Source organism: Oncorhynchus masou, unplaced genomic scaffold, assembly GCF_036934945.1.
Source record: "Oncorhynchus masou masou isolate Uvic2021 unplaced genomic scaffold, UVic_Omas_1.1 unplaced_scaffold_2016, whole genome shotgun sequence".
NCBI classification, from domain to species: domain Eukaryota; kingdom Metazoa; phylum Chordata; class Actinopteri; order Salmoniformes; family Salmonidae; genus Oncorhynchus; species Oncorhynchus masou.
This window is the reverse complement of record NW_027008505.1, coordinates 31,797-59,382: the sequence shown is the minus strand read 5'-3', so window position 1 is coordinate 59,382 and position 27,586 is coordinate 31,797. Positions and strand designations below refer to the sequence as shown.

The following is a 27,586-nucleotide window of genomic DNA, read 5'->3' as shown; positions in this document are numbered from 1 at the left end:
GTCTGTTTCTGTCCCTCCTCCTCTCCTCCTCCCCTCCAGTCTCCCCTCTCCTCCCTCCTCCCCTCCAGTCTGTTTCTGTTCCTCCAGCTCCTCTCCTCCTCCCCTCCAGTCTGTTTCTGTCCCTCCAGCTCCTCTCCTCCTCTCCTCCAGTCTGTTTCTGTTCCTCCAGCTCCTCTCCTCCTCCCCTCCAGTCTGTTTCTGTCCCTCCAGCTCCTCTCCTCCTCCCCTCCAGTCTGTTTCTGTTCCTCCAGCTCCTCTCCTCCTCCCCTCCAGTCTGTTTCTGTTCCTCCAGTCCTCCCCTCCAGTCTGTTTCTGTTCCTCCAGCTCCTCTCCTCCTCCACTCCAGTCTGTTCCTCCAGCTCATCTCCTCCACAAGTCTGTTTCTGTCCCTCCAGCTCCTCTCCTCCTCTCCTCCAGTCTGTTTCTGTTCCTCCAGCTCCTCTCCTCCAGTCTGTTTCTGTTCCTCCAGCTCCTCTCCTCCTCCCCTCCAGTCTGTTTCTGTCCCTCCAGCTCCTCTCCTCCTCCCCTCCAGTCTGTTTCTGTTCCTCCAGCTCCTCCTCCTCCTCCTCCAGTCTGTTTCTGTTCCTCCAGCTCCTCTCCTCCTCCACTCCAGTCTGTTCCTCCAGCTCCTCTCTCCTCCCCTCCAGTCTGTTTCTGTTCCTCCAGCTCCACTCCAGCTGTTCCTCCAGCTCCTCTCCTCCTCCCCTCCAGTCTGTTTCTGTTCCTCCAGCTCCTCTCCTCCTCTCCTCCAGTCTGTTGCTGTCCCTCCAGCTCTCTCCTCCTCTCCTCCAGTCTGTTTCTGTTCCTCCAGCTCCTCTCCTCCTCCCTCCAGTCTGTTTCTGTTCCTCCAGCTCCTCTCCTCCTCCCCTCCAGTCTGTTTCTGTCCCTCCAGCTCCTCTCCTCCTCCCCTCCAGTCTGTTTCTGTCCCTCCAGCTCCTCTCCTCCTCTCCTCCAGTCTGTTTCTGTCCCTCCAGCTCCTCTCCTCCTCCCCTCCAGTCTGTTTCTGTTCCTCCAGCTCCTCTCCTCCTCTCCTCCAGTCTGTTTCTGTTCCTCCAGCTCCTCTCCTCCTCTCCTCCAGTCTGTTTCTGTTCCTCCAGCTCCTCTCCTCCTCCCCTCCAGTCTGTTTCTGTTCCTCCAGCTCCTCTCCTCCTCCCTCCAGTCTGTTTCTGTTCCTCCAGCTCCTCTCCTCCAACCTGCTGTTCCTCCAGCTCCTCTCTCCTCTCCTCCAGTCTGTTTCTGTCCCTCCAGCTCCTCCTCCCCTCCAGTCTGTTTCTGTCCCTCCAGCTCCTCCCTCTCCCCTCCAGTCAGTTGTTCCTCCAGCTCCTCCTCCTCCCCTCCAGTCTGTTTCTGTCCCTCCAGCTCCTCTCCTCCTCCCCTCCAGTCTGTTTCTGTTCCTCCAGCTCCTCTCCTCCTCCCCTCCAGTCAGTTTCTGTTCCTCCAGCTCCTCTCCTCCTCTCCTCCAGTCTGTTTCTCTGTCCCTCCTCCCCCTCCAGCTCCTCCAGCTCCTCTCTCCTTCCCCTCCAGTCTGTTTCTGTCCCTCCAGCTCCTCTCCTCCTCCCCTCCAGTCTGTTTCTGTCCCTCCAGCTCCTCTACTCCTCCCCTCCAGTCTGTTTCTGTTCCTCCAGCTCCTCTCCTCCTCCCCTCCAGTCTGTTTCTGTTCCTCCAGCTCCTCTCCTCCTCCCCTCCAGTCTGTTTCTGTCCCTCCAGCTCCTCAGCTCCTCTCCTCCTCTCCTCCAGGCTGTTTCTGTCCTGCGGCACGAGCATGCTTTTGCGGCACAGTCGATAGCGCGCCAGACCTCGGGCTAGAAGGTCGAGGTTACAATACAGTTAGCAAAGCAAAGTCACGTGCGATTTATATCACTTATTCAGCGATGGCTGGTTCAGTGCTTAAATGAGCGCATCATTATTAGACCTGCTCCCTGCCTATTTCATTACAGTATGTTGGATGGAATGATGTTGTTACGCAGTGATACAATGTCTACTTGTGGTTTCTGTCAATGAATGAGTTAAATGCTTGTTGACATATGACATCAGCAACAGGAGTCTTGCTGCTCGAAGTGGATCTCTGAATATCACCACACTAGAAGCGGCTCAGTGTTAAGTCACTTATAAGCGCTGTCACAACTCTTTGATCATTATTACTGTAACGACATCTGGGTTTTTAAGCGCGGAAAGGCACGAGCATGTTTTTGCGGCACAGTCGATAGCGCGCCAGACCTCGGGCTCCAAGGTCGAGGGTTCGAGACCTGCTCCTTGCCTGTTTCATTACATTACTTTTGGCTAGTCTTTGCTATATTCACCCCAAACAAAATTTTAAAAAAGTACAACTCTAATCGAAACGTCTTTTATTCAGCACTAGACACACAATAAATACATCATAGAAAGTAATGCTATTCGCGTCTGGGAATATGTAAGACGAATGGGTTGCATTTGTTCCATTGCTTGTTGTTTTGGGTTGGTGCCGATGACCCATCTGATAAAAATTCTCTCTTAAAAGAAAACTATCTGGATCTGGAAAAGTCTAGTCCAGTTATAGAGCAACCGGTGATGTAGATAATTGGTTTAACAGTTACATAGTTTGTAGTGATTACTTTATTACTGACTTGAGTGTCATGCTGCTGAGTGCTGGCTGGCTAATGTTTCTTCTGACATATTTTTTAACTCACCTTCAACTTCTTCCAGCAGCATATATTTTGTGAAGGTGGATATTTGTCCGGTGAATGAGGACAGGCTTCCCCGACCTGGCCTAGAGACTGGCCCAAGCCAGAGCCCAGTCCACCCAGCCACGATGACATTTTAAGAGAATATCTAGATAGACAGCTCGTTCATATGTTAACATTAAGTCATTTCACTGCGGTCAGACTGGTCATCTTGACTGTGGTTTTACGAAAGCCGAGAGACAAGCTAGATAACCGCTGAACCGCAAAAAAACATTAACGAAGCGATTGTCTGGTATATCGGTCGTCTTTATCCTATATGATTCCACCGGTTCAGACCACTGAGTGAGGCTGCCATCTCAGCTTGGTGCTGAGCTGTCACATAGATGGACGTGGCCAGCCCAGCCGCACCATGGAATCACGGGATGTGGGGAGGAACAACATACCAGGGCTGTATTCAAGAAAGCAATACTTTCCACACTGTTATAAAATACTTTAAATGGGAATTATAATGCGCTTTTCTCCATAATGTGGATTTCATATCACATATATAGTTTTCAGTCAAAAGTCAACACCCACAATAAATTCCTATGACATGTTTTGTATAGTGTATAATGTGAAATGGACAACATTTTTTACAAATGTTTATTGACAGGGAGTCTTATAGTACACCAGACGTTGGCATTCAAAGAAAGGTGCACTATACACACACACACACACACACCTGTTTCATTGGGAATTAAGAATCTCCCAACTTAGATGTGGGTCAGTATCTTTTATTTAGAAGAAGCAGGAGTCCAAGGGGAGGGCAGGTACAGCAGGCAAGGTGGTGGGTTTTCTCTGACATAATCAGCAGGAAGGGTCAGGTAGGTTATGGAGTGGGCCAGACCAGTGCTAACAGGGGTTCCTCTCTAGGTGTTCAACAGCATCTAGTCGGTGTTCAGCAGCATCTAGTCGGTGTTCAACAGCATCTAGTAGGTAGGTGTTCAGCAGCATCTAGTCGGTGTTCAACAGCATCTAGTCGGTGTTCAACAGCATCTAGTCAACAGCATCTAGTCGGTGTGCAACAGCATCAGCAGCATCTAGTCGGTGTTCAACAGCATCTAGTCGGTGTTCAGCAGCATCTAGTCGGTGTTCAGCAGCATCTAGTCGGTGTTCAACAGCATCTAGTCGGTGTTCAGCAGCATCTAGTCGGTGTTCAACAGCATCTAGTCGGTGTTCAACAACATCTGCAGCATCTGGTCTGGTCGGTGTTCAGCATCTGGTCGGTGTTCAACAGCATCTAGTCGGTGTTCAGCAGCATCTACAGTCTGGTGTTCCACAGCATCTGGTCGGTGTTCAGCAGCATCTGGTCGGTGTTCAGCAGCATCTGGTCGGTGTTCAACAGCATCTGGTCGGTGTTCAACAGCATCTGGTCGGTTCAACAGCATCTCAACAGCATCTGGTCGGTGTTCCACAGCATCTGGTCGGTGTTCCACAGCATCTGGTGGTGTTCAACAGCATCTAGTCGGTGTTCAACAGTTCGGTGTTCCACAGCATCTGGTCGGTGTTCAATCTAGTCAACAGCATCTGGTCATTCTCGGTGTTCAACAGCATCTGGTCGGTGTTCAACAGCATCTGGTCGGTGTTCAGCAGCATCTGGTCGGTGTTCCACAGCATCTAATCTAGTCCAGCATCTAACCCTAATATAACCAGGAGGTGAGGCCTCATTTTACACAGTAAATTCATCAGGCTTAAGCCATGTTTCAGTCAGGCCAATCACATCAAGATTATGATCAGTTTAGATCAGATTAGTTCATTGACTATAACTGCTGTTACTGTAATTTAATTATGCCAATGTGTTTTCATTAATTGAAAACCCTTAATTAAATCTATTTTATGAGAATTTGTAAGATTCTTGTTTGCATAAAATAGACGGAGACCAGCCATTTTGTGCTCTGAAGAAAGCTTCCAGAAAATTGGAACGGAAACGGCGCCACACCAAACTGGAAGTCTACCGACTAGCTTGGAAAGACAGTACTGAAGAGCCCTTACTGCTGCTCGATCATCCTATTTTTTTTTTCAACTTAATTGAGGAGAATAAGAACAATCCCACAAGAGGATGGCTTTCACTTCAGCATGAACTTCTTTGACAAAAAGATCATGATCATTAGAAAGCAAATTACGGACTCCTCTTTAAATCTGCCTATTCCTTCAAAGCTCAGTTGTCCTGAGTCTGCACAACTCTGCCAGGACCTAGGATTAAGGGAGACACTCAAGTTTTTTAATACTATATCTCTTGACACATTGATGAAAATAATCATGGCCTCTAAACCTTCAAGCTGCATACTGGACCCTATTCCAACTAAACTACTGATAGAGCAGCTCTATGTTGAACATAATAAACGGCTCTCTATCCACCGGATGTGTACCAAACTCACTAAAAGTGGCAGTAATAAAGCCTCTCTTGAAAAAGCCAAACCCAGAAAATATTTTCAAAAGCGAAGAATCGGCCCATATCGAATCTCCCATTCCTCTCAAAAATGTTTGAAAAAGCTGTTGCACAGCAACTCAGTGCCTTCCTGAAGACAAACAATGTATATGAAATGCATCAGTTTGGTTTTAGACCCCATCATAGCACTGAGACTGCACTTGTGAAGGTGGTAAATGACCTTTAATGGCGTCAGATCGAGGCTCTGCATCTGTCCTCGTGCTCCTAGACCTTAGTGCTGCTTTTGATACCATCGATCACCACATTCTTTTGGAGAGATTGGAAACCCAAATTGGTTATCTTATCTGTCGGAAAGATAGCAGTTTGTCTCTGTGGATGGTTTGTCTTCTGACAAATCAACTGTAAATGTCGGTGTCCCTCCAGGTTCCATTTTGGGACCACTATTGTTTTCACTATATATTTTACCTCTTGGTGATGTCATTCGAAAACATAATGTTAACCTTCACTGCTATGCGGATGACACACAGCTGTACATTTCAATAAAACGTGGTGAAGCCCCAACATTGCCCTCCCTGGAAGCCTGTGTTTCAGACATAAGGAAGTGGATGGAGGCAAATGTTTTACCTTTAAACTCGGACAAAACATAGAACAAACATCTATGTCCCAAGAAACAAAGAGATCTTCTGTTGGATCTGACAATTAATCTTGATGGTTGTACAGTCGTCTCAAATAAAACTGTGAAGGACCTCGGCGTTACTCTGGACACTGAGCTCTCTTTTGACGAACATATCAAGACTGCTTCAAGGACAGCTTTTTTCCATCTACGTAACATTGCAAAAATCTGAAACTTTGTCAAAAAATGATGCAGAAAAATGAATCCATGCTTGTGTCTCTTCTAAATTAGACTACTGCAATGCGCAACTTTCTGGCTACCCGGATAAAGCACTGAATATAAATTTCAGTTAGTGCTAAATACGGCTGCTAGAATCCTGACTAGAACCAAAATATTTGATCATATTACTCCAGTGCTAGCCTCCCTACACTGGCTTCCTGTCAAGGCTAGGGCTGATTTCAAGGTTTACTGCAAACCTACAAAGCATTACATGGGCTTGCTCCTCCTACTTATCTTTTCGATTTGGTCCTGCCGTACATACCTACACGTGCGCTACGGTCACAAGACGCAGGCCTCCTTACTGTCCCTAGAATTTCTAAGCAAACAGCTGAAAGCAGGGCTTTCTCCTATAGAGCTCCATTTTCATGGAATGGTCTGCCTACCCATGTGAGACGCAAACTCGGTCTCAACCTTTAAGTCTTTAAGACTATTTATTCAGTAGGTCCTATGATTGAGTTTGTGCCCCCTCGGGTTCGTGCCGTGGGGAGGTCTTCGTGGGCTATACTCTGCCTTGTGTCAGGGTAGTAGGTTGGTGGTTGAAGATATCCCTCTAGTGGTGTGGGGGCTGTGCCTTGGCAAAGTGGTTGGGGTTATATCCTGCCTGTTTGACCCTGTCCGGGCTGGGGAACGGCACCGCAGTATCATCTGATCAGATGGGCCTGCTCGCCTCCCTACCACTGAGTGTCTCCCCAGTCAAAACTGTTCCCTCCTGTCTCAACCTCCAGTATTTATGCTGGGCAGTAGTTTCCAGTATTTATGTGCAGTAGTTTATGTGTCGCAGGGCTAGGGTCAGTTTGTTATATCTGGAGTATTTCTCCTGTCTTATCCGGTGGCCTGTGTGAATTTAAGTATGCTCTCTCTAATTCTCTCGGAGGACCTGAGCCCTAGGACCATGCCTCAGGACTACCTGGCCTGATGATTCCTTGCTGTCCCCAGTCCACCTGGTCGTGCTGCTGCTCCAGTTTCAACTGTTCTGCCTGGTACCTTGTCACTGGACGTGTTCACGGGTCCTTGTCCAGGACCTGCTGTTTTGGACTCCCTCTACCACACCTGCTGTCTCTAAATCTGAATGATGGGCTATGAAAAGCCAACTGACATTTTTTCTTGAGGTGCTGACCTGTTGTACCCTCGACAACCACTGTGATTATTATTATCATCATCATCATCATCATCATCTGACCGTGGTACGCCACACAGCTCCTCAGACCCGGCCTTGGTCAGCATTCCCAGCAACTGATGCCAACCGCTTCATGGGATCGAACCCCCCCCACACACAAAAAAGAAGCTAACTAGCTAGTAGTCAATCTTTCCAATAGACTCAACATTTTCCAAAACAACAAACTTCGCCCCAAACAACAAACCGAGTGCCGCCATTTTCCTCAACAGGGTAGCTATTTGTTGAACTTTGGTCAGTTGATTAACTTGAAAGATCTTAAAATTTTCACTATTGGAACCCTGTTACAAATAAGGGAATAGGGAAGATTTAGAGAGACACACTCATTCACTCGTTGGGATAGTTCATTGGGGAGCGAGACAAAACAGAAACCAAACGGTACGAAACCCCTCTTTTATTCTGCCTCACTCCAAACTGTATCATATACATATGGCATGCCACATCAATACAGGAACTGACTAAGTACACAATCGATAACACTGAGAATCTGCTCTGAAAATGGGAGGCAACAAAAAGCAACAGAAAAAAACTAGAGATTAAAAGAAAAGATCCATGTAAATAGATTAATCTGTTTCTTTTTGTAGACTTGGGTGACAGTCTTAAGAGGCTAAAAAGGGGTGAAGTTTCCCCCTAGCTACAGATCTAGAATCAGTTTCTCCAAACCTCAACCGTTAGCGGTTGACCAATCCAGTCTGTTGTTGATGGGGAAAAACCAGATTCAGTATTTCAACAAATCTAAGTCTTACAAGACAATGTCCTTTCACAAGCAATGTGCCCCGGACACCAAAAGGAGTGAACTTCAGATCCGTATGAGGGAGAACCAACGTAAGATTTATTTATAAAAAAAATTTAAAAACGTAGAAATAACCAGAAAAAAAGAAAAAAACAATTCAAAAGTACGACCTTGCACATAAAAATTAAAAGGTGGACAACTTTCTTCAAAGAGAGAAAAGTAGCCTTCTCTTAATATTTCCTACCAGTTTTAAAATGGAGAGTCTCTAGTGTACACACACTGTCCCCTCTCACACACACTTACCTCACACACCTCACACACACTTACCTCACACACACACACGTACCTCACACCCACACACACACACTTACCTCACACCCACACACACACACTTACCTCACACCCACACACACACACTTACCTCACACCCACACACACACACCTCACACCCACCTCACACCCACACACACTTACCTCACCCCCACACACACTTACCTCACACCCACACACACAGGTAGAATGGCCAACCAACACATGCAGGTGGTTCTGACTGACTGAGGAGTTAGGCTATTAGATCATTAGACCAAGCCCCCTCTTTCTGTAGTTCATTAGACCAAGCCCTTCCTCTTCCTGTAGTTCTTTAGATCAAGCCCCTCCTCTTCTTGTAGTCCTCCAGGTTGAGAGACCTACGTGGAGCACCGTCCTTCACTGCCAGTGTGTTGGCGCTCACTGACAGAGACTTGGCTTCTGAAACACACCAGAGGAACAGCATTACTAGGACACATCCTGTTACAGCTCAGGGTGAAGTTGTCCTTTAGACGCTGACCTTGAATCAGTGCAGCTCCCCCTCCCCCCCCTCACTATGGTTAACGTTGGGATTATGGGAGCTGATCCCAGATCTGTACCTCGGGAAAACGTCACGATGGAGGGGCATACTAAAACGCAGGATCAAGACAGCTAACCGGCCTAAATATTCTGAAATAGCTTGAGATTTTTTAGAAAAGCTTGAAATTGGCATTGGCCTAATGGACTCAAACAAACTTTCTTATTAAAAAAAAAAATGAAAGAAAAAACTACAAAATCTGTTAATTCTTATTTATCGAAGTTAGCTGGCTAACTAATGATGATAATCTTTCCATTTCAAGACGATTCGATAAATATCTTTATACATGGGGCTCCGATACAATACAGGAACCACACGTTTAGTTTCAATAGATTAGATAAATATCTTTATACCAGTTGTAGTCGGAAGTTTTACATACAGCCGTGGCCAAAAGTTTTGAGAATGGAAATGAATATTTGTGTCAAAGTTTGCTGCTTCAGTTGTCTTTAGATTATTTTTTGTCAGATGTTACCATGGATACTGAAGTATAATTACAAGCATAATTGCAATGATTCCAAGCACCACCCTCCTTTTGAAGCTTCCAGTCTGTTATTCAAACTCAATCAGCATGACAGATTGATCCTCCAGCCTTGCCAACACTCACACCTGTGTTAACGAGTGAATCACTGACATGATGTCAGCTGGTCCTTTTGTGGCAGGGCTGAAATGCAGTGGAAATGTTTTTTTGGGGGGATTCAGTTCATTTCCATGGCAAAGAGGGACTTTGCAATTCATTGCGATTCATCTGATCACTCTTCATAACATCCCGGCAAATTGCCATCAAACAAACTGAGGCAGCAGACTTTGTGAAAAACTTTGGCAACGTCTGTACACCTTAGCCAAAGACATTTAAACTTTTCGCAATTCCTGACATTTAATCCTAGTAAAAATTCCCTGTCTTAGGTCAGTTAGGATCACCACTTTATTTTAAGAATGTGAAATGTCAGAATAATAGTAGATTTATTTCAGCTTTTATTTCTTTCATCACATTCCCAGTGGGTCAGAAGTTTACATACACTCAATTAGTATTTGGTAGCATTGCCTTTAAATTGTTTAACTTGGGTCAAACGGTTCAGGTAGCCTTCCACAAGCTTCCCACAATAAGTTGGGTGAATTTAGGCCCATTCCTCCTGACAGAGCTGGTGTAACTGAGTCAGGTTTGTAGGCCTCCTTGCTCATGCTTTTTCAGTTCTGCCCACAAATGTTCGATAAGATGCACTAACATTTGTTGCACAAACACATTTTCTAATTTCCATTCAAATCTGCTGCTGATGGTCATGAGCAGAGCCTCTCTGAGCTGTGTGTCTGAGCTGTGGTCACTGATCTACACACAATACCCCATAATGTCAAAGTGGAATTAGGTTTTCATTAAATTAATTTTAAAAAATGAAGAAAAAAAACAAACAAAACACTGAAATGTCTTGAGTCAAGAAGTATTCAACCTCCGTTTTGGTCTAAATAAGTTCAGGAGTAAAAATGATCCTTAACAAGTCACAACTGATTTGGTAGAAAATAGTGCTTTCTCCGGCAAGGTTGTGGGTTCGATTCCCACGGGGGACCAGTATTTTTTTTTTTAAAGTATGAAAATGTACTCACTACTGTCTCTCTGGATAAGAGCGTCTGCTCAATGACATTAAATAGATACACTATATACCGTTCAAAAAGTTTGGGGTCATTTAGAAATGCACTTGTTTTTGGAGAGAGAAAAAAAAAGCACATTTTTGTGTCCATTAAAATAACATCAAATTGATCAGAAACACAGTGTAGACATTGTTAATGTTGTAAATGACTATTGTAGCTGGAAATGGCAGATTTTTTTATGGAATATCTACAGAGGCGTACAGAGGCCCATTATCAGCAACATTCACTCGTGTTCCAATGGAACATTGTGTTAGCTAATCTAAGTTTATAATCTTAAAAAGGATAATTGATCATTAGAAAGCCCTTTTGCAATTATGTTAGCACAGCTGAAAATGTATGTGCTAATTAAAGAAGCAATAAAACTGGCCTTCTTTAGACTAGTTGAGCATCAGCATTTGTGGGTTTAGATTACAAGCTCAAAATGGCCAGAAACAAAGTACTTTTTTCTGAAACTCGTCAGTCTATTCTTGTTCTGAGAAATGAAGGCTATTCCATGCAAAAAATTGCCAAGAAACTGAAGATCACGTTCAACGCTGTGTACCACTCCCTTCACAGAACAGCACAAACTGGCTCTAACCAGAATAGAAAGAGAAGTGGGGAGGCCCCGGTGCACAACTGAGCAAGAGGGCAAGTACATTAGAGAAACAGATGCCTCACAAGTCCTCAACTGGCAGCTTCATTAAATAGTACCACTAAAAACACCCGTCTCAACTTCAACAGTGAAGAGGCGACTCCAGGATTCCCTAATCAATCTAAATACAATACCCCATAATGACGTCACAATACCCCATAATGACGTCACAATACCCCATAATGACAAATTGAAAACAGGTTTTCAGAAATGTATGCACATTTATTAAAAATAAAAAACAGAAATACCTCATTTACATAAGTATTCAGACCCTTTACTCAGTACTTTGTTGAAGCACCATAGGTAGCGATTACAGCCTCCAGTCTTCTTGGGTATGATGCTACAAGCTTGGCACACCTGTATTTGGGGAGTTTCTCCCTTCCTTCTCTGCAGATCCTCTCAAGCTCTGTCAGGTTGGTTGGGGAGTGTCGCTGCACAATTATTTTCAGGTCTCTCCAGAGATGTTTAATTGGGTTCAAGTCTGGGCTCTGGCTGGGCCACTCAAGGACATTGAGACTTATCCTGAAGTTGTCTTGGCTGTGTGCTTTGTGTCGTTGTCCTGATGGAAAGTGAACCTTCGCCCCAGTCTGAGGTACTGAGCAAGCTTTCATCAAGGATCTCTCTGCACTTTCATCTTTCCTTCAATCTTGACTAATCTCCAGCGCTGAAAAACATCCCCACAGCATGATGCTGCCACCACCATGCTTCACTGTAGGGATGGTGCCAGGTTTCCTCCAGACGTGACGCTTGGCATTCAGGCCAAAGAGTTCAATCATGGTTTCATCAGATCAGAGAATCTTGTTTCTCATGGTCAGAGTTCTTTAGGTGCTTTTTGGCGAACTCCAAGCAGGCTGTAATGGAGGCCACTTCTCAGTAAAAGGCACGTCTGGCCAATCTACCATGAAGGTCTGATTGGTGGAGAGCTGCAGAGATGGTTGTCCTTCTGGAAGGTTCTCCCATCTCCTTCCAGACACTGGGGCTCTGTCAGAGTGACCATCGGGTTCTTGGTCACTTCCCTGACCAAGGCCCTTCTCCCCCGATTGCTCAGTTTGGCCAGATGGCCAGCTCTTGGTGGTTCCAAACTTCTTCTATTTAACAATGACGGAAGCCACTGTGACCTTGGGGACTGACGCATCGATGAATTTTTACATTCCTAAGCAGCACTGATGCTGCTTTGTAGTATACCATATACTTATATATGGTCTAGCAGCACCACGACCGACCCCACATCACAAATTGAACAATCCCCCTGGAGACGGGGGTTCGACCCGTGAACCCACCACTTTGTGCTCGTTACATATGAACTTCACCTGCGTTGGGAACCTGTAGGTCAATCTTGACGTCAAAGTCGTGAACTTTAAAGAGGTCCTCTGATAGGTCGCTGGTGTTCTTAGTCGGGTCAATGACTTTCAGAGCAGCCTGTCCTGCTCCCCTGCCCATCTCGAACTCCAAGTCCATCTCTTTGCCTGACCCTTCTCCGTACTTCTCATTGAGGTGTTGGAGGATAGCTGCATGGACTGAAGGGTCTCTGGCCTGCCAAAACACAAACAGACAGACACACAAGTTAATCTGAATATTATAATATTATACAGCATGGCTGCATCCCAAATGGCACCCTACATAGAGACTTACGTTAGACAACATGGTAGAGAGCCAGAGAGCGAGAGCGAGAGCGAGAGAGCGAGAGCGAGAGCGAGAGAGACAGAGAGCGAGAGAGACAGAGAGCAGAGCGACAGAGAGCGAGCGAGCGAGACAGAGAGAGAGAGACAGAGAGCCAGAGACAGAGAGCGAGAGAGACAGAGAGCGAGAGAGACAGAGAGTTAGACACCATGGTAGACAGACAGAGAGACAGAGAGCGAGAGACTTACGTTAGACAGGTAGACAGACAGAGACTTACGAGACACCATGAGACAGACAGACAGAGACTTAGAGACAGAGACAGACAGAGAGACAGAGAGCGGTAGACAGACAGAGACTTACGTTGGACACCATGGTAGACAGACAGAGACTTACGTTGGACACCATGGTAGACAGACAGAGACTTACATTGGACACCATGGTTGGTTTGCACTGCCGTCTAGTAAACGGGTCCATCTGCATCTTGGCATTCTGTCCTTCAGCCTGAAAGAGAAATAGTATATATAATATAGTCATAATAATAATTACAAATGTAACGTAACAATGAGTCGTAATAAGCAATAGAATATAAATGTACACTGAATAAAAATATAAACTCAACATGTAAAGTGTTGGTCCCATGAGCTGAAATAAAAGATCCCAGAAATGTTCCATATTCGCACATAAAGCTCATTTCTCTCAAATTCTGTGCACAAATGTGTTTACATCCCTGTTACTGAGCACTTCTCCTTTGTCAAGATAACCCATCCCACCTGACAGGTGTGGCATAATCAAGAAGCTGATTTAACAGCATGATCATTATACAGGTGCACCTTGGGCAGGGGACAATAAAATGTCATTCTAAAATGTGCAGTTATGTCACAAAACACAATGGCACAGATGTCTCAAGTTTTTGAGGGGAGCGTTGCAATAACCCATCTACCTGACAGGTGTGGCAAATCAAGAAGATGATTAAACAGCTTGAACACAGGTGCACCTCAAAATTAAATGTTACATGCGCTGATATAATAATACATAATAATAATACAGCAGGTGTTACAGTGAAATGCTTCCTGACAAGCCCTTAACCAACAATGCAGTTAAAACCTCTTAGAGGGTATGAATTTTTTCAGCTATTTGTTAAAAAGAATCGCGCAAAATTTCAACGTCCTGCTACTCATGCCAGGAATATAGTATATGCATATGATTAGTATGTGTGGATAAAAAGACACTGAAGTTTATAAAACTGGTTAAATCATGTCTGTGACTATAACAGAACGTGTGTAGCAGGCAAAACACCAAGGAAAACTGTTCACAAAAAAACAAAAACAAAATATCCCTCCGCCAGTTCTCTGTATTGTCTATGGTACGGGAAAAATAGATAGCGCCCCGTTTACAGTTCCTACAGCTTCCACACGATGTCGCCAGTGTTGGGAATTGGGTTGAAGTTAATCCTTGGTGAAATGAGGAATAGGCACTTCCTGTCATCGGGGGAAGTTATGAAAGAGAGAATATGGACCATGATTTCAAGACTTGCTGCTATTGAATACAGATCGCCCCGTGATCAATTTGATCGATTATTAACGTTTACTAATACCTAAAGTTGGATTACAAAAGTAGTTTGAAGTGTTTTGTCAAAGTTTATAGGCAACTTTTTTAATTTAAAAAAATGACGTTGTGCTTTGGAAAGCTGTTTTTTCCTGGATCACACGGGCTTCATAAATGGACATTTTGGGTCTACAAGGACCGATTTAATCTAAAAAAAAAAAGACACAATTGTGATGTTTATGGGACATATAGGAGTGCCAACAAAGAAGCTCGTCAAAGGTAATGAATGTTTTATATTTTATTTCTGCGTTTTGTGTAGCGCCGGCTACGCTAATTCTTTTGTTTACGTCCCCTTCAGGTATTTCGGGGTGTTGCATGCTATCAGATAATAGCTTCTCATGCTTTCGCCGAAAAGCATTTTTAAAATCTGACATGTTGGCTAGATTCACAACGAGTGTAGCTTTAATTGAGTACCCTGCATGTGTGTTTTAATGAAAGTTTGAGTTTTATCGAGTACTATTAGTTGTCACTCTGAAATTTCCCCTGATGTTGATCCCTGTACAGGGACAGCAGCCATAACTACTGAACGCAAATAAACTGAATATAAAGAAAAAAATAGAACAATAAATAATTAAGGCGCAACTATAAAATAGTAGCTAGGGACAAAAGGCCACTAAAATGTACAGTTTTGTCACAACACAATGCCACATAAGTTTCATGTTGAGGGAGTGTGCAATTGGCACGCTGACTGCAGGAATGTCCACCAGAGCCGTTGCCAGATCATTGAATGTTCATTTCTCTACCATAAGCCGCCTCCAACGTAATTTTAGAGAGTTGAGCAGTACGTCCAACCAGCCTCACAACAGCAGACCATGTGTATGGCATCGTGTGGGCGAGCGGTTTGCTGATGTCAACGTTGTGAACAGAGTGCCCCATGGTGGCGGTGAGGTTATGATATGGGCAGGCATAAACTACGGACAACGAACACAATTGCATTTTATCGATGGCAATTTGAATGCAGAGAGATACCGTGACGAGATCCTGTTGTCGTGCCATTCAACCACCGCCGTCACCTCATGTTTCAGCATGATAATGCACGGCCCCATGTCGCAAGGATCTGGACACAATTCCTAGAAGCTGAAAATGTCCCAGTTCTTCCATGGCCTGCATTACTCACAAGACGCGTCACCCATTGAGCATGTTTGGGATGCTCTGGATCGACGTGTGACAGCGTATTCCAGTTCCCGCCAATATACAACAACTTCACACAGCCATTGAAGAGGAGTGGGACAACATTCCACAACCACAATCAACAGCCTGATCAACTTTATGTGAAGGAGATGTATGGTGCAAACGGTGGTCATACCAGATAGTGACTGGTTTTCTGAACCACACCCCTATTTTGTTTAAGGTATCTGTGACCAACAGATGCATATCTGTATTCCCAGTCATGTGAAATCCAAAGATAAGGGCCTCATGAATTTATTTTTAAATTGACTGATTTTCTCATATGAACTGTAACTCAGTAAAATATTTTAAATTGTTGCATGTTGCGTTTATATTTTTTGTTCAGTATATAAGTATAACAAAACCAAAACTTTAACGGATTAAAAACAAAATTGCGCTGCGATGACAGGTATTTAGTTCAGATGGAGGCTGGGATACTTACGACTAGAGCCTTCTCAGACTCCACGATGTTCCAGCTACGATTCCTCTGGTTGATGTAGCTGGAGGAGACAGATGGACAGAGAGGTTTAGATACATTCGGAGAAAACAGATGGAGGTTATTCGGAAAAAGTATTCAAACCCCTTGACTTTCTCCACTTTGTTACGTTACAGCCTTATTCTAAAATAATTAATCAATCTACACACAATACCCAATAATAACAAAAGCAAAAAACAGTTGTTTTTTTTTAGAATGTTTGCAAATTTATTTAAAAAAAATCTCAAACTGAAACATCACATTTCCATAAACATTCAGACCCTTTACTCAGTACTTTGTTGAAGCACCATAGCTAGCGATTACAGCCTCCAGTCTTCTTGGGTATGACGCTACCTGCTTGGCACACCTGTATTTGGGGAGTGTCTCCACGTTCTTCTCTGCAGATCCTCTCCAGCTCTGTCAGGTTGGATGGGGAGCGTCGCTGTACAGCTATTTTCAGGTCTCTCCAGAGATCCAAGTCCAGGCTCTGGCTGGGCCACTCAAGGACATTCAGACTTGTCCCGAAGCCACTCCTGCATTGTCTTGGCTGGGTGCTTCGGGTCGTTTCTTGTTGGAAGGTGAACCGTTGCCCCAGTCTGAGGTCCTGAGCAAGTTTTCAAGAATCTCTCTGCACTTCGCTCCGTTCATCTTTCCCCCCAATCCTGACTAGTCTCAGTCCCTGCCGCTGAAAAACATCCCACAGCATGATGCTGCCACCACCATGCTCCACTGTAGGGATGGTACCTGGTTTCCTCCAAACGTGTACACTTCGCATTCAGGCCAAAGAGTTCAATCTTGGTTTCATCAGATCAGAGAATCTTGTTTCTCATGGTCAGAGTCCTTTAGATGTCATTTGGTAAACTCCAAGCGGACTGTCATGTGCCTTTTACTGGGGGGTGGCTTCCGTTCGGCCAATCTAACATAAAGGCCTCATTGGTGGAGTGCTGCAGAAATGGTTGTCCTTCTGGAAGGTCCTCTCATCTCCACAGAGGAACCCAGGAGCTCTCTCAGAGTGACCATCGGGTTCTTGGTCACCTCCCTGACCATGACCCTTCTCCCCCGATTGCTCAGTTTGGCCGGGTGGCCAGCTCTCGGAGTCTTGGTGGTTCTAAACATCTTCCATTTAAGAATGGAGGCCACGGTGTTCTTGGGGACCTTCAATGCTGCAGACATTTGCTTGGTACCCTTCCCCAGATCTGTGCCTCGACACAATCCTGTCTCGGAGCTCTACGGACAATTCTTTCGACCTCATGGTTTGGTTTTTGCTCTGACATGCACTGTGAACTGTGGGACCTTATATAGACAGGTGTGTGTCTTTCCAAATCATGTCCAATCAATTGAATTTACCTCAAGTGGACTCCAGTCAAGTTGTAGAAACATCTCAAGGATGATCAATGGAAACAGGATGCACCAGAGCTCAATTTCGAAATCTCATAGCAAAGGGTCTAAATATTTATGTAAATAAGGTATCTTATTTGTAATAAATGTACAAACATTTCTAAAAACCTGTTTTCCCTTTGTCATTATGGGATATTGTGATGTCATTATGGGGTATTGTGTGATGAGTTTGATATTCCTTTAAAATAAATATAGGTTCTTATTCTGGTGACATGGTGATCGATGCTTGGCTGCCGTTGAACAAATATTCTCGCTCTTATCCATAACAATCTCATCATATAGGCTAGCCATGCCGCACCGGTTGTTGTAAAACAGATTAAAGGGATAATCACTGCGCCAGTTAGCAGTTAGCGCCAGTTAGCAGTTAGCGCCAGTTAGCAGTTAGCGCCAGTTAGCAGTTAGCGCCAGTTAGCAGTTAGCGCCAGTTAGCAGTTAGCGCCAGTTAGCAGTTAGCGCCAGAAACGACCTTCAAACTGCACGCAGATACATAAAATAGTATCCACGAGTTCATCTGACTCCGGGTAAGTTGCAAAATATCCCGTTTAACGTGTTGTGAGGATGACATTTAATTCAATGTTTCTTCATTTAAAAAAAAAAACATTGTAAAAGTGAGGTTTACCTAAAATTGGATCTTACTATACAAACATTGCTATGTACTACATTCATCACCCCCCCCCCCCTCAAAGACTCTAAATAAATGAAGTTCATTATAATAAAAAATATAATATGATTATTGTGTTTACCTGATGGCAGAGATGTTTTTGGTTCTCTGTCTGTCCAGATGCTCGGCCCTCTCCTCCAACTCATTCAGCTGGTCCTGGATCTCTTTGGCTCGGTCTCCTTCTCCACTCTCCTCAGCCATGGCCTGGAAGAAGACAAGTCAAGTTGCAACAGGATACAAATGACAAATGTAAATGTAATGTAAATGATACACATGGTACGCGGGACAATGAAATGCTGACCTGCAGGTTCAAGGTGAACACCATATGAACAATAAATGGAATCAGAAAATGTAACTCTATGGAATCAACAGTGTACACACACACACACACATTAAAGCACACACACACACCATACCCACACCGTACCCAGGAGATGTTAATTTATCTACCTTATCTTTGAGTAGTGATGTTTTCTTCATGGCGTAGTTGGAAGGAGCCTTTCTGAATCTGTCTTTCTCTTTAACAATCTGTGGATCAACCGACAAGGTCAAAGTTCAACACTGTAATGAACATCATTAATACGGTACAGAATAGGTATGACCGGGAAATAAGCCTGAACAAATGAGACCAATATTACATCCCCAACGGCACCCTATGCACCCTATTCCCTGGGGCGGCAGGGTAGCCTAGTGGTTAGAGTGTTGGACTAGTAACCGAAAGGTTGCAAGTTCAAACCCCCGAGCTGACAAGGTACACACCTGTCGTTCTGCCCCTGAACAGGCAGTTAACCCACTGTTCCTAGGCCGTCATTGAAAATAAGAATTTGTTCTTAACTGACTTGCCTAGTAAAATAAAGGTAAAATAAAAATGTAGTGCACTACTTTAGACCAGAGCCCTATAAAGTGCACTACTTTAGACCAGAGCCCTATAAAGTGCACTACTTTAGACCAGAGCCCTATTCCCTATATAGTGCACTACTTTAGACCAGAGCCCTATTCCCTATATAGTGCACTACTTTAAACCAGAGGTCTATGGGCCCTACATAAGGAATAGGGTCCCTGGTCTAAAGTAGTGCACTATATAGGGAAATAAGGTGATATTTGAGATGGCCAGATACTTACGTCCTCGATGTCTTTGTCGTTGAATTTGTAGTTACAGGCCTCTTTGATGGCCTGCTCCTTCTTATTGATCTCATCTAGAGTAGGAACCTGCATACTGGCTATGATCATCTGTAGACAGAGAGCAAAAACATCAAGAGACTCTGCTCTCCGACAGGCCCGACGTAACCCGGTATAACAGAACCCTGCTTCTCAACGAGACACCCATCGAAGATCCACAACATTCATCTTTCCCAGTCACTTTGGATATTGCCTTGTCTATTGTTACAAATATTGCTGTCTACCACGAGGAGGAGTTCAAGCTCCTCTATCCAGAATCAGCATGTTCCCACTGGCACTTCCTCAACCAACCAGAAATCTCAATTTCCCACTTCCTCAAGTCAACCATCCAATCAGCATGCTCCTTCCAGTCAACTCACCGCCTCCTTCCACTTCATGAATTCGTTTTCTGTGAACTCCTGATTGGACACAAACTCCAGTCTGAAGACTCGGGTATCACCACCATGCCTAGAGGAGAGAGATTATGGGACAGAGCACAGAGAAACCGTCACAGACAAAGAGACAGAAATAGCGAAACGGGAAGAGAGGAGGAGAGAAACAGGAAGAAGAAGGAGAAGGAAGAAGAGAAGCCAAGGGTAGTAGCAGGTAAGAGGAGAGAGAAACAGGAAGAGGAGGTGGAGAGAAACAGGAAGAGGTGGAGAGAAACAGGAAGAGGTGGTGGAGAGAAACAGGAAGAAGAGAAGCCAAGGGTATTAGCAGGTAAGAGGAGAGAGAAACAGGAAGAGGAGAAACAGGAAGAAGAGGTGGAGAGAAACAGGAAGAAGAGAAGCCAAGGGTAGTAAGCAGGTAAGAGGCGAGTAGTTTTAAATGAAGGATCTCGTACTGTAACTGTAGTCCTTTGTTCGTCCGGGTCGTTCCCAACTGGTACACTTTAGCCGTCTCTACCACGTCAACTATTTCAGCCACCTTATCACAGGGAATTACAAGAAATACTCACTATTGAACAGAACTGAAAATATCAAAGTTAAATAGGAATAAGTTTCCCAGACACGGAGATTCACCATTGAGCATGATTTTTAGCCTAGGACCAGGTTTAAACATGCACTCAAGCTATTTATTTTTTTAAAATAACGTTTACTATTGTAAATAATATCCCACGAATTAATACAGTAATGTACACACACACATAAGGGTAAAGAAAATATGTTTTGACCAAAATAGTTTTTTTTCTTTTCGCTTTTTGTTTTTTGACACAAGTGCAAACTTCAAAGAGTAGTAGGCCGGTGCCCTCTGATGTCATCAGCCTCCATCTTGCCTGAGGAACAAAAGGGGAGCAATAGAGAACCCCCCCCCCCCCATGCCATGCCATGAGGATACCTGGACCACCTATTGAGATGTGCTTTTTGTTCAGTAAATCAGGTGATAAACGAGGTTGAAAAGGAGAGTAGGGTAGGACTTTAAATCTGTCTCAGGGGAAACAGCCCCAATAAATGCATCTTGTTACCCTGTAAACCGGTTTGCTACTGCTGTTCCCGATGCCGATCCGTACGAAGCAGCCGCTGACCGTCTTCTGGAAGAACGGCATGTGGCACCAGCGCTCCAGTTTGTGTCGGGACAGGCGGACGCGGTTCAGCTCGTCTGGCAGTGACACGGGCTGAGACTTTGGTGGCGTCTCCTCTTTCCTGAAAACGTCCCGAGACAGGAAACATAGAAACACTGGTCACTGATCCTTGGTCAAGCAGAAAGGTTTCAAATAGTTTTTTTTTTTTATTAAAAAAGCTACAAGGTTACTGAAATGGGATTTCTTAGACTAACTAATTCTTGAAGACCAAATTCAACATAAAGTAATTTAGACCTATTAAGGAACTACTAATTTGCAGTGTTTAACATTGAGCTCCAGTACTACCAGGAACACTAATATTATTTGTATTTTTTTTTTTTTATCAACCCACAGCTGATGGATAGATACTCACTCTTCGTCTTCGGAATAAGATGAAGAGCGTGAACTGCGATCGCTCTTTACTGAGGATTTGTCTTCATCCTCCTCCTCTTCCTCCTCCTCGTCGTCAGAGTACACCTCGCTGGTCTTCAGGGGCTGCCGTTTCGCCAGGAGCTCCGCTGTCCTCGTTTTCTTCTTCTCTCTCTCCGCTTTCAGTTCCTCCATGGCCTGAGACTTTTTATCCAGCTTCTCATCCCGTTTAGTTCTCCGCTCCTTGTTGTGGGACATAACCTACAGGAGAATGTAGTCACAATGTACCTGGAAGGACTATGGAACACAATGTGGTGTGTTGTTTAAAAATATACAGCACATTGGGAAAGTATTCAAATGGACGTTTTCCACATTTTGTTACGTTACAGCCTAATTCTAAAATGGATAAAATAATTTATCCCTCATCAATCTACACACAATACAAACAGATTTTTAGAAATTATAGCCAATGTATTAAAAAATATGTAAATAATAATAATAAATATATATGTGCAGCGATGCTCCCCATCCAACCTGACAGAGCTTAAGAAGATCTGTAGAGAAGAATGGGAGAAACTCCCCAAATACAGGTGTGCCAAGCTTCGTGCGTCATACCCAAGAAGAGTTGAGACGGTAATCGCTGTCAAAGGTGCTTCAACAAAGCACTGAGTAAAAGGTCTGAATACTTATGTAAATGTGATATTTCTAAAAACCTGCTTTTGCTTGGTCATTATGGGGCATTGTGATGTCATTATGGGACATTGTGATTGTGATGTCATTATGGGGCATTGTGTGTAGATTGCTGAGTAACAAACAATGTAATCCATTTTAGAATAAGGCTGTAACGTAACAAAATGTGGAAAACGTCAAGGGGTCTGAATACTTTTCAAATGCACTGTACTTTCACACATGTGCTGCTGCTAATATGTTCTTTATTTTACTCTTATTATTATCTATCCAGATGTCTAGTCACTTTACCCTGTCTTCATGTCCATATCTACCTCAAATACCTTCTTATTATCTATCCTGCCTAGTCACTTTACCCTGCCTTCATGTACATATCTACCTCTAATACCTTATTATTATCTATCCTGATGCCTAGTCACTTTACCCTGCCTTCATGTACATATCTACCTCAAATACCTTATTATTATCTATCCTGATGCCTAGTCACTTTACCCTGCCTTCATGTACATATCTACCTCAAATACCTTATTATTATCTATCCTGATGCCTAGTCACTTTACCCTGCCTTCACGTCCATATCTACCTCAAATACCTTCTTATTATCTATCCAGAGGTCTAGTCACTTTACCCTGCCTTCACGTACACATCTACCTCAAATACCTTCTTATTATCTATCCTGATGTCTAGTCACTTTACCCTGACCTTCACGTCCATATCTACCTCTAATACCTTATTATTATCTATCCTGATGTCTAGTCACTTTACCCTGCCTTCATGTACATATCTACCTCTAATACCTTATTATTATCTATCCTGATGCCTAGTCACTTTACCCTGCCTTCATGTACATATCTACCTCAAATACCTTATTATCTATCCTGATGTCTAGTCACTTTACCCTGCCTTCACGTCCATATCTACCTCAATACTCCTGCACAATGAGTCCTTAGAAATGTTTTCAGAAGATAAACTCACCACCTGCAGGTCCTGATGAGCCCGGTCTTCATGATGACCGGATGATCGCTCTCGCTTCTTCCGTTCTTCCTCGTCCTTCTTTTTCTTCTCCTCTTTCTCCTTCTTCTTCGCCGTCTTCAGTTTCTTTTTAATTTCAAATCTGATACAGAAGATGTTCAATTATGGGATATACATAGCAATAAATCAAGATATACATATCAAGGGCTAGTCATTCACTTAAAAAAATATTTTTATTTTATTTAACTAGGCAAGTCGGTTAAGAATATATTCTTATTTACAATGACGGCCGACACCGGCCAAACCCGAGCGACGCTGGGCCAATTGTGCGCCGCCCTAAGGGACTCCCAATTACAGCTCCATTGGTGATAGAGCCTGGATTCGAACCAGGGTGTCTGTAGTGACGCCTCTAGCACTGAGATGCAGTGCCTTAGACCGCTGAACCAGGGTGTCTGTAGAGACGCCTCTAGCACTGAGACGCAGTGCCTTAGACACTTGGGAGCCCTCTCACAATCTACTGATCAGGCAATTAGGACAAATCACTGGGATTTACGACGTGTCTGTGGTGTGTTATTCAGGACTTTTTATATTTGACCCCTTTTTCTCCCCTGTTTCGTGGTGTCCAATTGTTTTTTAGTAGCTACTATCTTGTCTCATCGCTACAACTTCCGTACGGGCTCAGGAGAGACGAAGGTCGAAAGTCATGCGTCCTCTGATACACAACCCAACCAAGCCGCACTGCTTCTTAACACAGCGCGCATCCCAACCCGGAAGCCAGCCGCACCGATGTGTCGGAGGAAACACCATGCACCCGGCCACCTTGGTTAGTGCACACTGCGCCCGGCCCGCCACAGGAGTCGCTGGTGCATGATGAGACAAGGATATCCCTACCGACCAAGCCCTCCCTAACCCGGGCGACGCTAGGCCAATTGTGCGTCGCCCCATGGACCTCCCGGTCGCGGCCGGTTACGACAGAGCCTGGGCGCGAACCCAGGGACTCTGATGGCACAGCTGGCGCTGCAGTACAGCGCCCTTAACCACTGCGCCACCCGGGAGACCATTCAGGACTTTTAGAAATATATACGCGCACACACAACACACACACACACACACACACACACACACACACACACACACACACACACACACACACACACATACTGTGAGCAAAAAATATCAACGTAACATTGCAACAATTTCAAAGATGTTACCGAGTTACACCTCATAAGTAAATCTGTCAATAAAAATACATTCATTAGGCCCTAAATCTATGGATTTCACATGACTGGGAATACACATATGCATCTGGAGGTCACAGAAAACTTTAACTAAATAATTGTAGGGTCGTGGGTCAGAAAACCACACAGGTTCTGCTGTGACCAACAGCATGCGACGGGAGATCTCCTTTGAGTTGATGAGCTCATGAATTATGGCCTGTAGAATGTTGTCCTGTTCCTTTTGAACATGTCGTCGTACACGTCGATCCAGAGCATCCCAAACATGCTCAACGGGTGACATGTCTGGTGAGTATGCAGGCCACAGAAGAACTGAGACATTTTCAGGATCCAGGAATTGTGTACAGATCCTTGCGACAAGGGGCTATGCAACATAAAATATGATTTGTTTTATTTTATTTAAACCTTTATTTAACTAGGAGAGTCAGTTAAGAACAAATTCTAATTCACAATGACGACCAAACCCGGGCGGCGCTGGGCAAATGGTACAGCCTGGATTCAAACCAGGGTCTGTAGTGATGCCACAAGCACCGAGATGCGGTGCCTTAGACCGCTGCGCCACTCGAGAATCCCTAAAGGCGATGGTGGTGAATGAATAACAACAATGGGCCTCGGGATTTAGTCAAGGCATCTCTGTGCATTCTAATTGCCATTGATCAAATGCAATTATGTGCCAATTCTCTAACACAACATTGGCAGTGGCCTATGGTAAAGAAATGAACATTCAAAATGGTGTTTTTATATTTTTGTTGAGCACACACACACCATCTCAGTCTCGACTCTCCGGCGCTACGACAGTCTCGACTCTCCGGCGCTACGACAGTCTCGACTCTCCGGCGCTACGACAGTCTCGACTCTCCGGCGCTACGACAGTCTCGACTCTCCGGCGCTACGACAGTCTCGACTCTCCGGCGCTACGACAGTCTCGACTCTCCGGCGCTACGACAGTCTCGACTCTCCGGCGCTACGACAGTCTCGACTCTCCGGCGCTACGACAGTCTCGACTCTCCGGCGCTACGACAGTCTCGACTCTCCGGCGCTACGACAGTCTCGACTCTCCTGCGCTACGACAGTCTCAGTCACAACTCTCCTGCTCATCCTAGTCTCACCTTATATTCTTTATATGAATAAATGAACGCGGGTCTGTACTCAAAGGATCACTTTTGCTTCTTAGTCCAGGACTAGGCTAAAGTTTGCATCCAGGAAACTGTCCCTTATAGTTCCAACTTCCTGAAGTAGTCTTACCTCCTCTTGAGCACCTCCCTCTTCTCTATCCTATTGAAGAGCTCCTGCTCCCTCTCCTTCTCCGTCATCTGCTCCAGACGAGCCCTGTCCTTCTCGTCTCCCATCAGGTCCTCTCCGTATTCGTCCCTGAAAACATCGTCCTCCGATGAGGATTCTGAGCTGGAGGCAGAGCTGTTGCTCTCGGAGTCAGACACCTCACCTGGAGGAAGAGACCATTACATTATAAGAAACCCCAAGAGAGATGTTTATCTCAACGTGTCTTTCTGCGATTCCACGTCTCCGATCACCTGGAAGACACCATTACATGGAGTTAGTTAGCATTATTAGTTGGTAGATACGCAAGAATCAAATGGTCAAATAAACCACTGGCAGCAATCAACAACTCTTGGGGTCTATCTCAATTAGTCTTTCAAAGATTCCTTGCATCCCATCTCCTTCTCAAGTGTATATAGAATGAGAAGATCCAAGGTCTCTCCCCTTGGGTCATCCTCTCCAATGTGTTTTTAGAAGGAGCCAAGGAGAGAGGATGAGAAGTATAGAGGAAAGAAGGAGGGGGGGGTGAGCCCGGGGTCTCAGGACAACGTACCCTCCTCGGGGGCAGAACTGTCAGCTGAACTGTCTCCACCAGAACTACCGGACGATGCAGCTTTATGGACCCTCTTCTTCGCCGCCTCTTTCTTCTTCTCTGTTGTTGTCGGTTTCCCTGGCTTAACTTTCTTCTTGACTTTAGGACCACCGGCGGTCCACTAAGTGAAAACAACATACACAGAAAAATCAGTAAGCACAATGTTGTCACGTGGAGCATCAAGGACTGTATAAAAATATAGTGATAATAACATGACTCTTTCATGCCACCTAGTATAAGGGCTGGTTTCCTGGACCCAGGTCAAGCCTAGTCAGGGACTAAAACATTTTTCTAAAAAAAAAATTAAAAAAAACGTCCTCAGTTGAGCTTGCTTCTTAGTACAGGAAACCAGCTCTAAGGAGTTCAACATAGATATAGAGAGGAGATTCATACCTCATCGTCGCTGTCTGATGTCTCAGAGTCTGATGAGGCTGCAGGCTTACTGACTGGCTGGTCATCCTGTTGGTTATCCTGCTGGTCATCCGAGTCCACCCTCTTCCTCTTGGTGGCCAGAGACAGAAGCTCCTGGGGGCCACAGGGCGAGAGAAAGGGGTTGAGTGCCTGAACTCCTGATACAGTATATCAAACAGACAAAGTGGAGAAGCTGACATCCTATTATAAAAAATAGAGCCGGAAGCGCCTGGGTGCCACAGGGTGGGATACACAAGACAGAGGGGTAAGTTTAAAGCATGGGCGATTGTGTCTGAAAAGGCTGACACAGTGATAAGACAATGGGCAGGTAGAATAGTGGAGGAGTTTACCTACTGTACAACATATATATTTTCAATAGTTAATATGGATTGACTTATACAGGATGAATTCTGTATGGCCTGCTCAGAGGACAGCAGAACAGGTAAATGTTACATTTTTGTTGACTAAACCTTTACAGTATATTTAGAGGCTGTTGCATGTGTGGAAGCATAATAGTACTATAGTTTATCAGTCCCTCGCTTTTATTATGTAGTCTTATTTTACAGTGAGAAACTTAAATGATTCTATTTTAATATGGTGCTGTGTAAAAAAAAAAGAGCCATCATTGGGTAATATACCTCCCTGTTGAAGCTTGTGTCAACGTTTAACTGTATGTTTACCAAAACAAAATGTAATCAACAGGCCGAATTGTTGCTAGCTACCTAACTAAATTACTATCAGGCGATATAATAGCAAAGATAGCAAATTACCACCTTCACTGCTACATGTAAGGCTATGCTAAATCTACGATTGACATGTCTTTATAGCAACACCACTGGCTGTACAGAAACGGGACAGTCTATCGGACGCTAGCTGGTTAGCTAACATTAGCTAACTGTGTGTCAACATTTAACTTCAGCTGCGCCCCTTCGGGTCATGCAGAAAGATTGCGTTATAAATCCGTAGGTCACTGTATTATTTGACTTGCAAATTATGACAAATTATTGTCGTTGCCACATGATACTATAAACTGGAATTGAATAAAGCCAATAAAACGTCAGGCCTATGGCGCGGTGTAATCCTCCAAAACTCCTAGGCACAGCTAACATTACCTAGGTTGTCAACACCGAGAGCGGAAAAAACACATAGAAACCTCCTTACTTGATCTAAATTATCATCACTGGCACTGTCTTCAGAGTCAGAGTCGATAACGACTCGACCTTTCCGTTTCTTTACATTCACCATGATTAAAGCTTTATGTTTCGTCTGTGGTGGCTGTTGAACTAAAACTCCGCAGTCCTCCACAACGGGCCGATATACAACTGAACATTGTCGCAACGACTAGAAAACAAGCG

At 44.4% G+C, this 27,586-nt stretch overlaps 1 protein-coding gene across 3 annotated transcripts; it reads right to left on the bottom strand.

Moving 5' to 3' along the window:
• Positions 1-7,533: 7,533 nt before the first annotated feature.
• Positions 7,534-27,585, bottom strand: LOC135532770 (RNA polymerase-associated protein RTF1 homolog). 3 transcript variants are annotated; one of them, XR_010454390.1, is made up of 17 exons: positions 27,393-27,584; positions 26,214-26,345; positions 25,782-25,941; positions 25,196-25,394; positions 22,719-22,857; positions 21,061-21,317; positions 20,592-20,769; positions 19,971-20,053; positions 19,507-19,594; positions 19,091-19,198; positions 18,419-18,496; positions 18,051-18,172; positions 15,877-15,934; positions 13,089-13,163; positions 12,353-12,575; positions 8,362-8,634; positions 7,534-8,308 (listed from the first exon to the last, which is right to left on the bottom strand). XR_010454390.1 is itself a non-coding variant. In XM_064960207.1 (16 exons), exons 1-16 carry the CDS (start codon positions 27,474-27,476, stop codon positions 8,528-8,530), a joined length of 2,088 nt encoding a protein of 695 aa, XP_064816279.1. In that variant the 5' UTR covers positions 27,477-27,585; the 3' UTR covers positions 8,336-8,527. The 3 variants fall into 3 exon arrangements, 2 of the variants coding, with proteins under 2 accessions (XP_064816279.1, XP_064816278.1); XM_064960207.1 differs by lacking the exon at positions 7,534-8,308 and having other exon boundaries at positions 8,336-8,634; positions 22,722-22,857; positions 27,393-27,585; XM_064960206.1 differs by lacking the exon at positions 7,534-8,308 and having other exon boundaries at positions 8,336-8,634.
• Position 27,586: the final 1 nt, after the last annotated feature.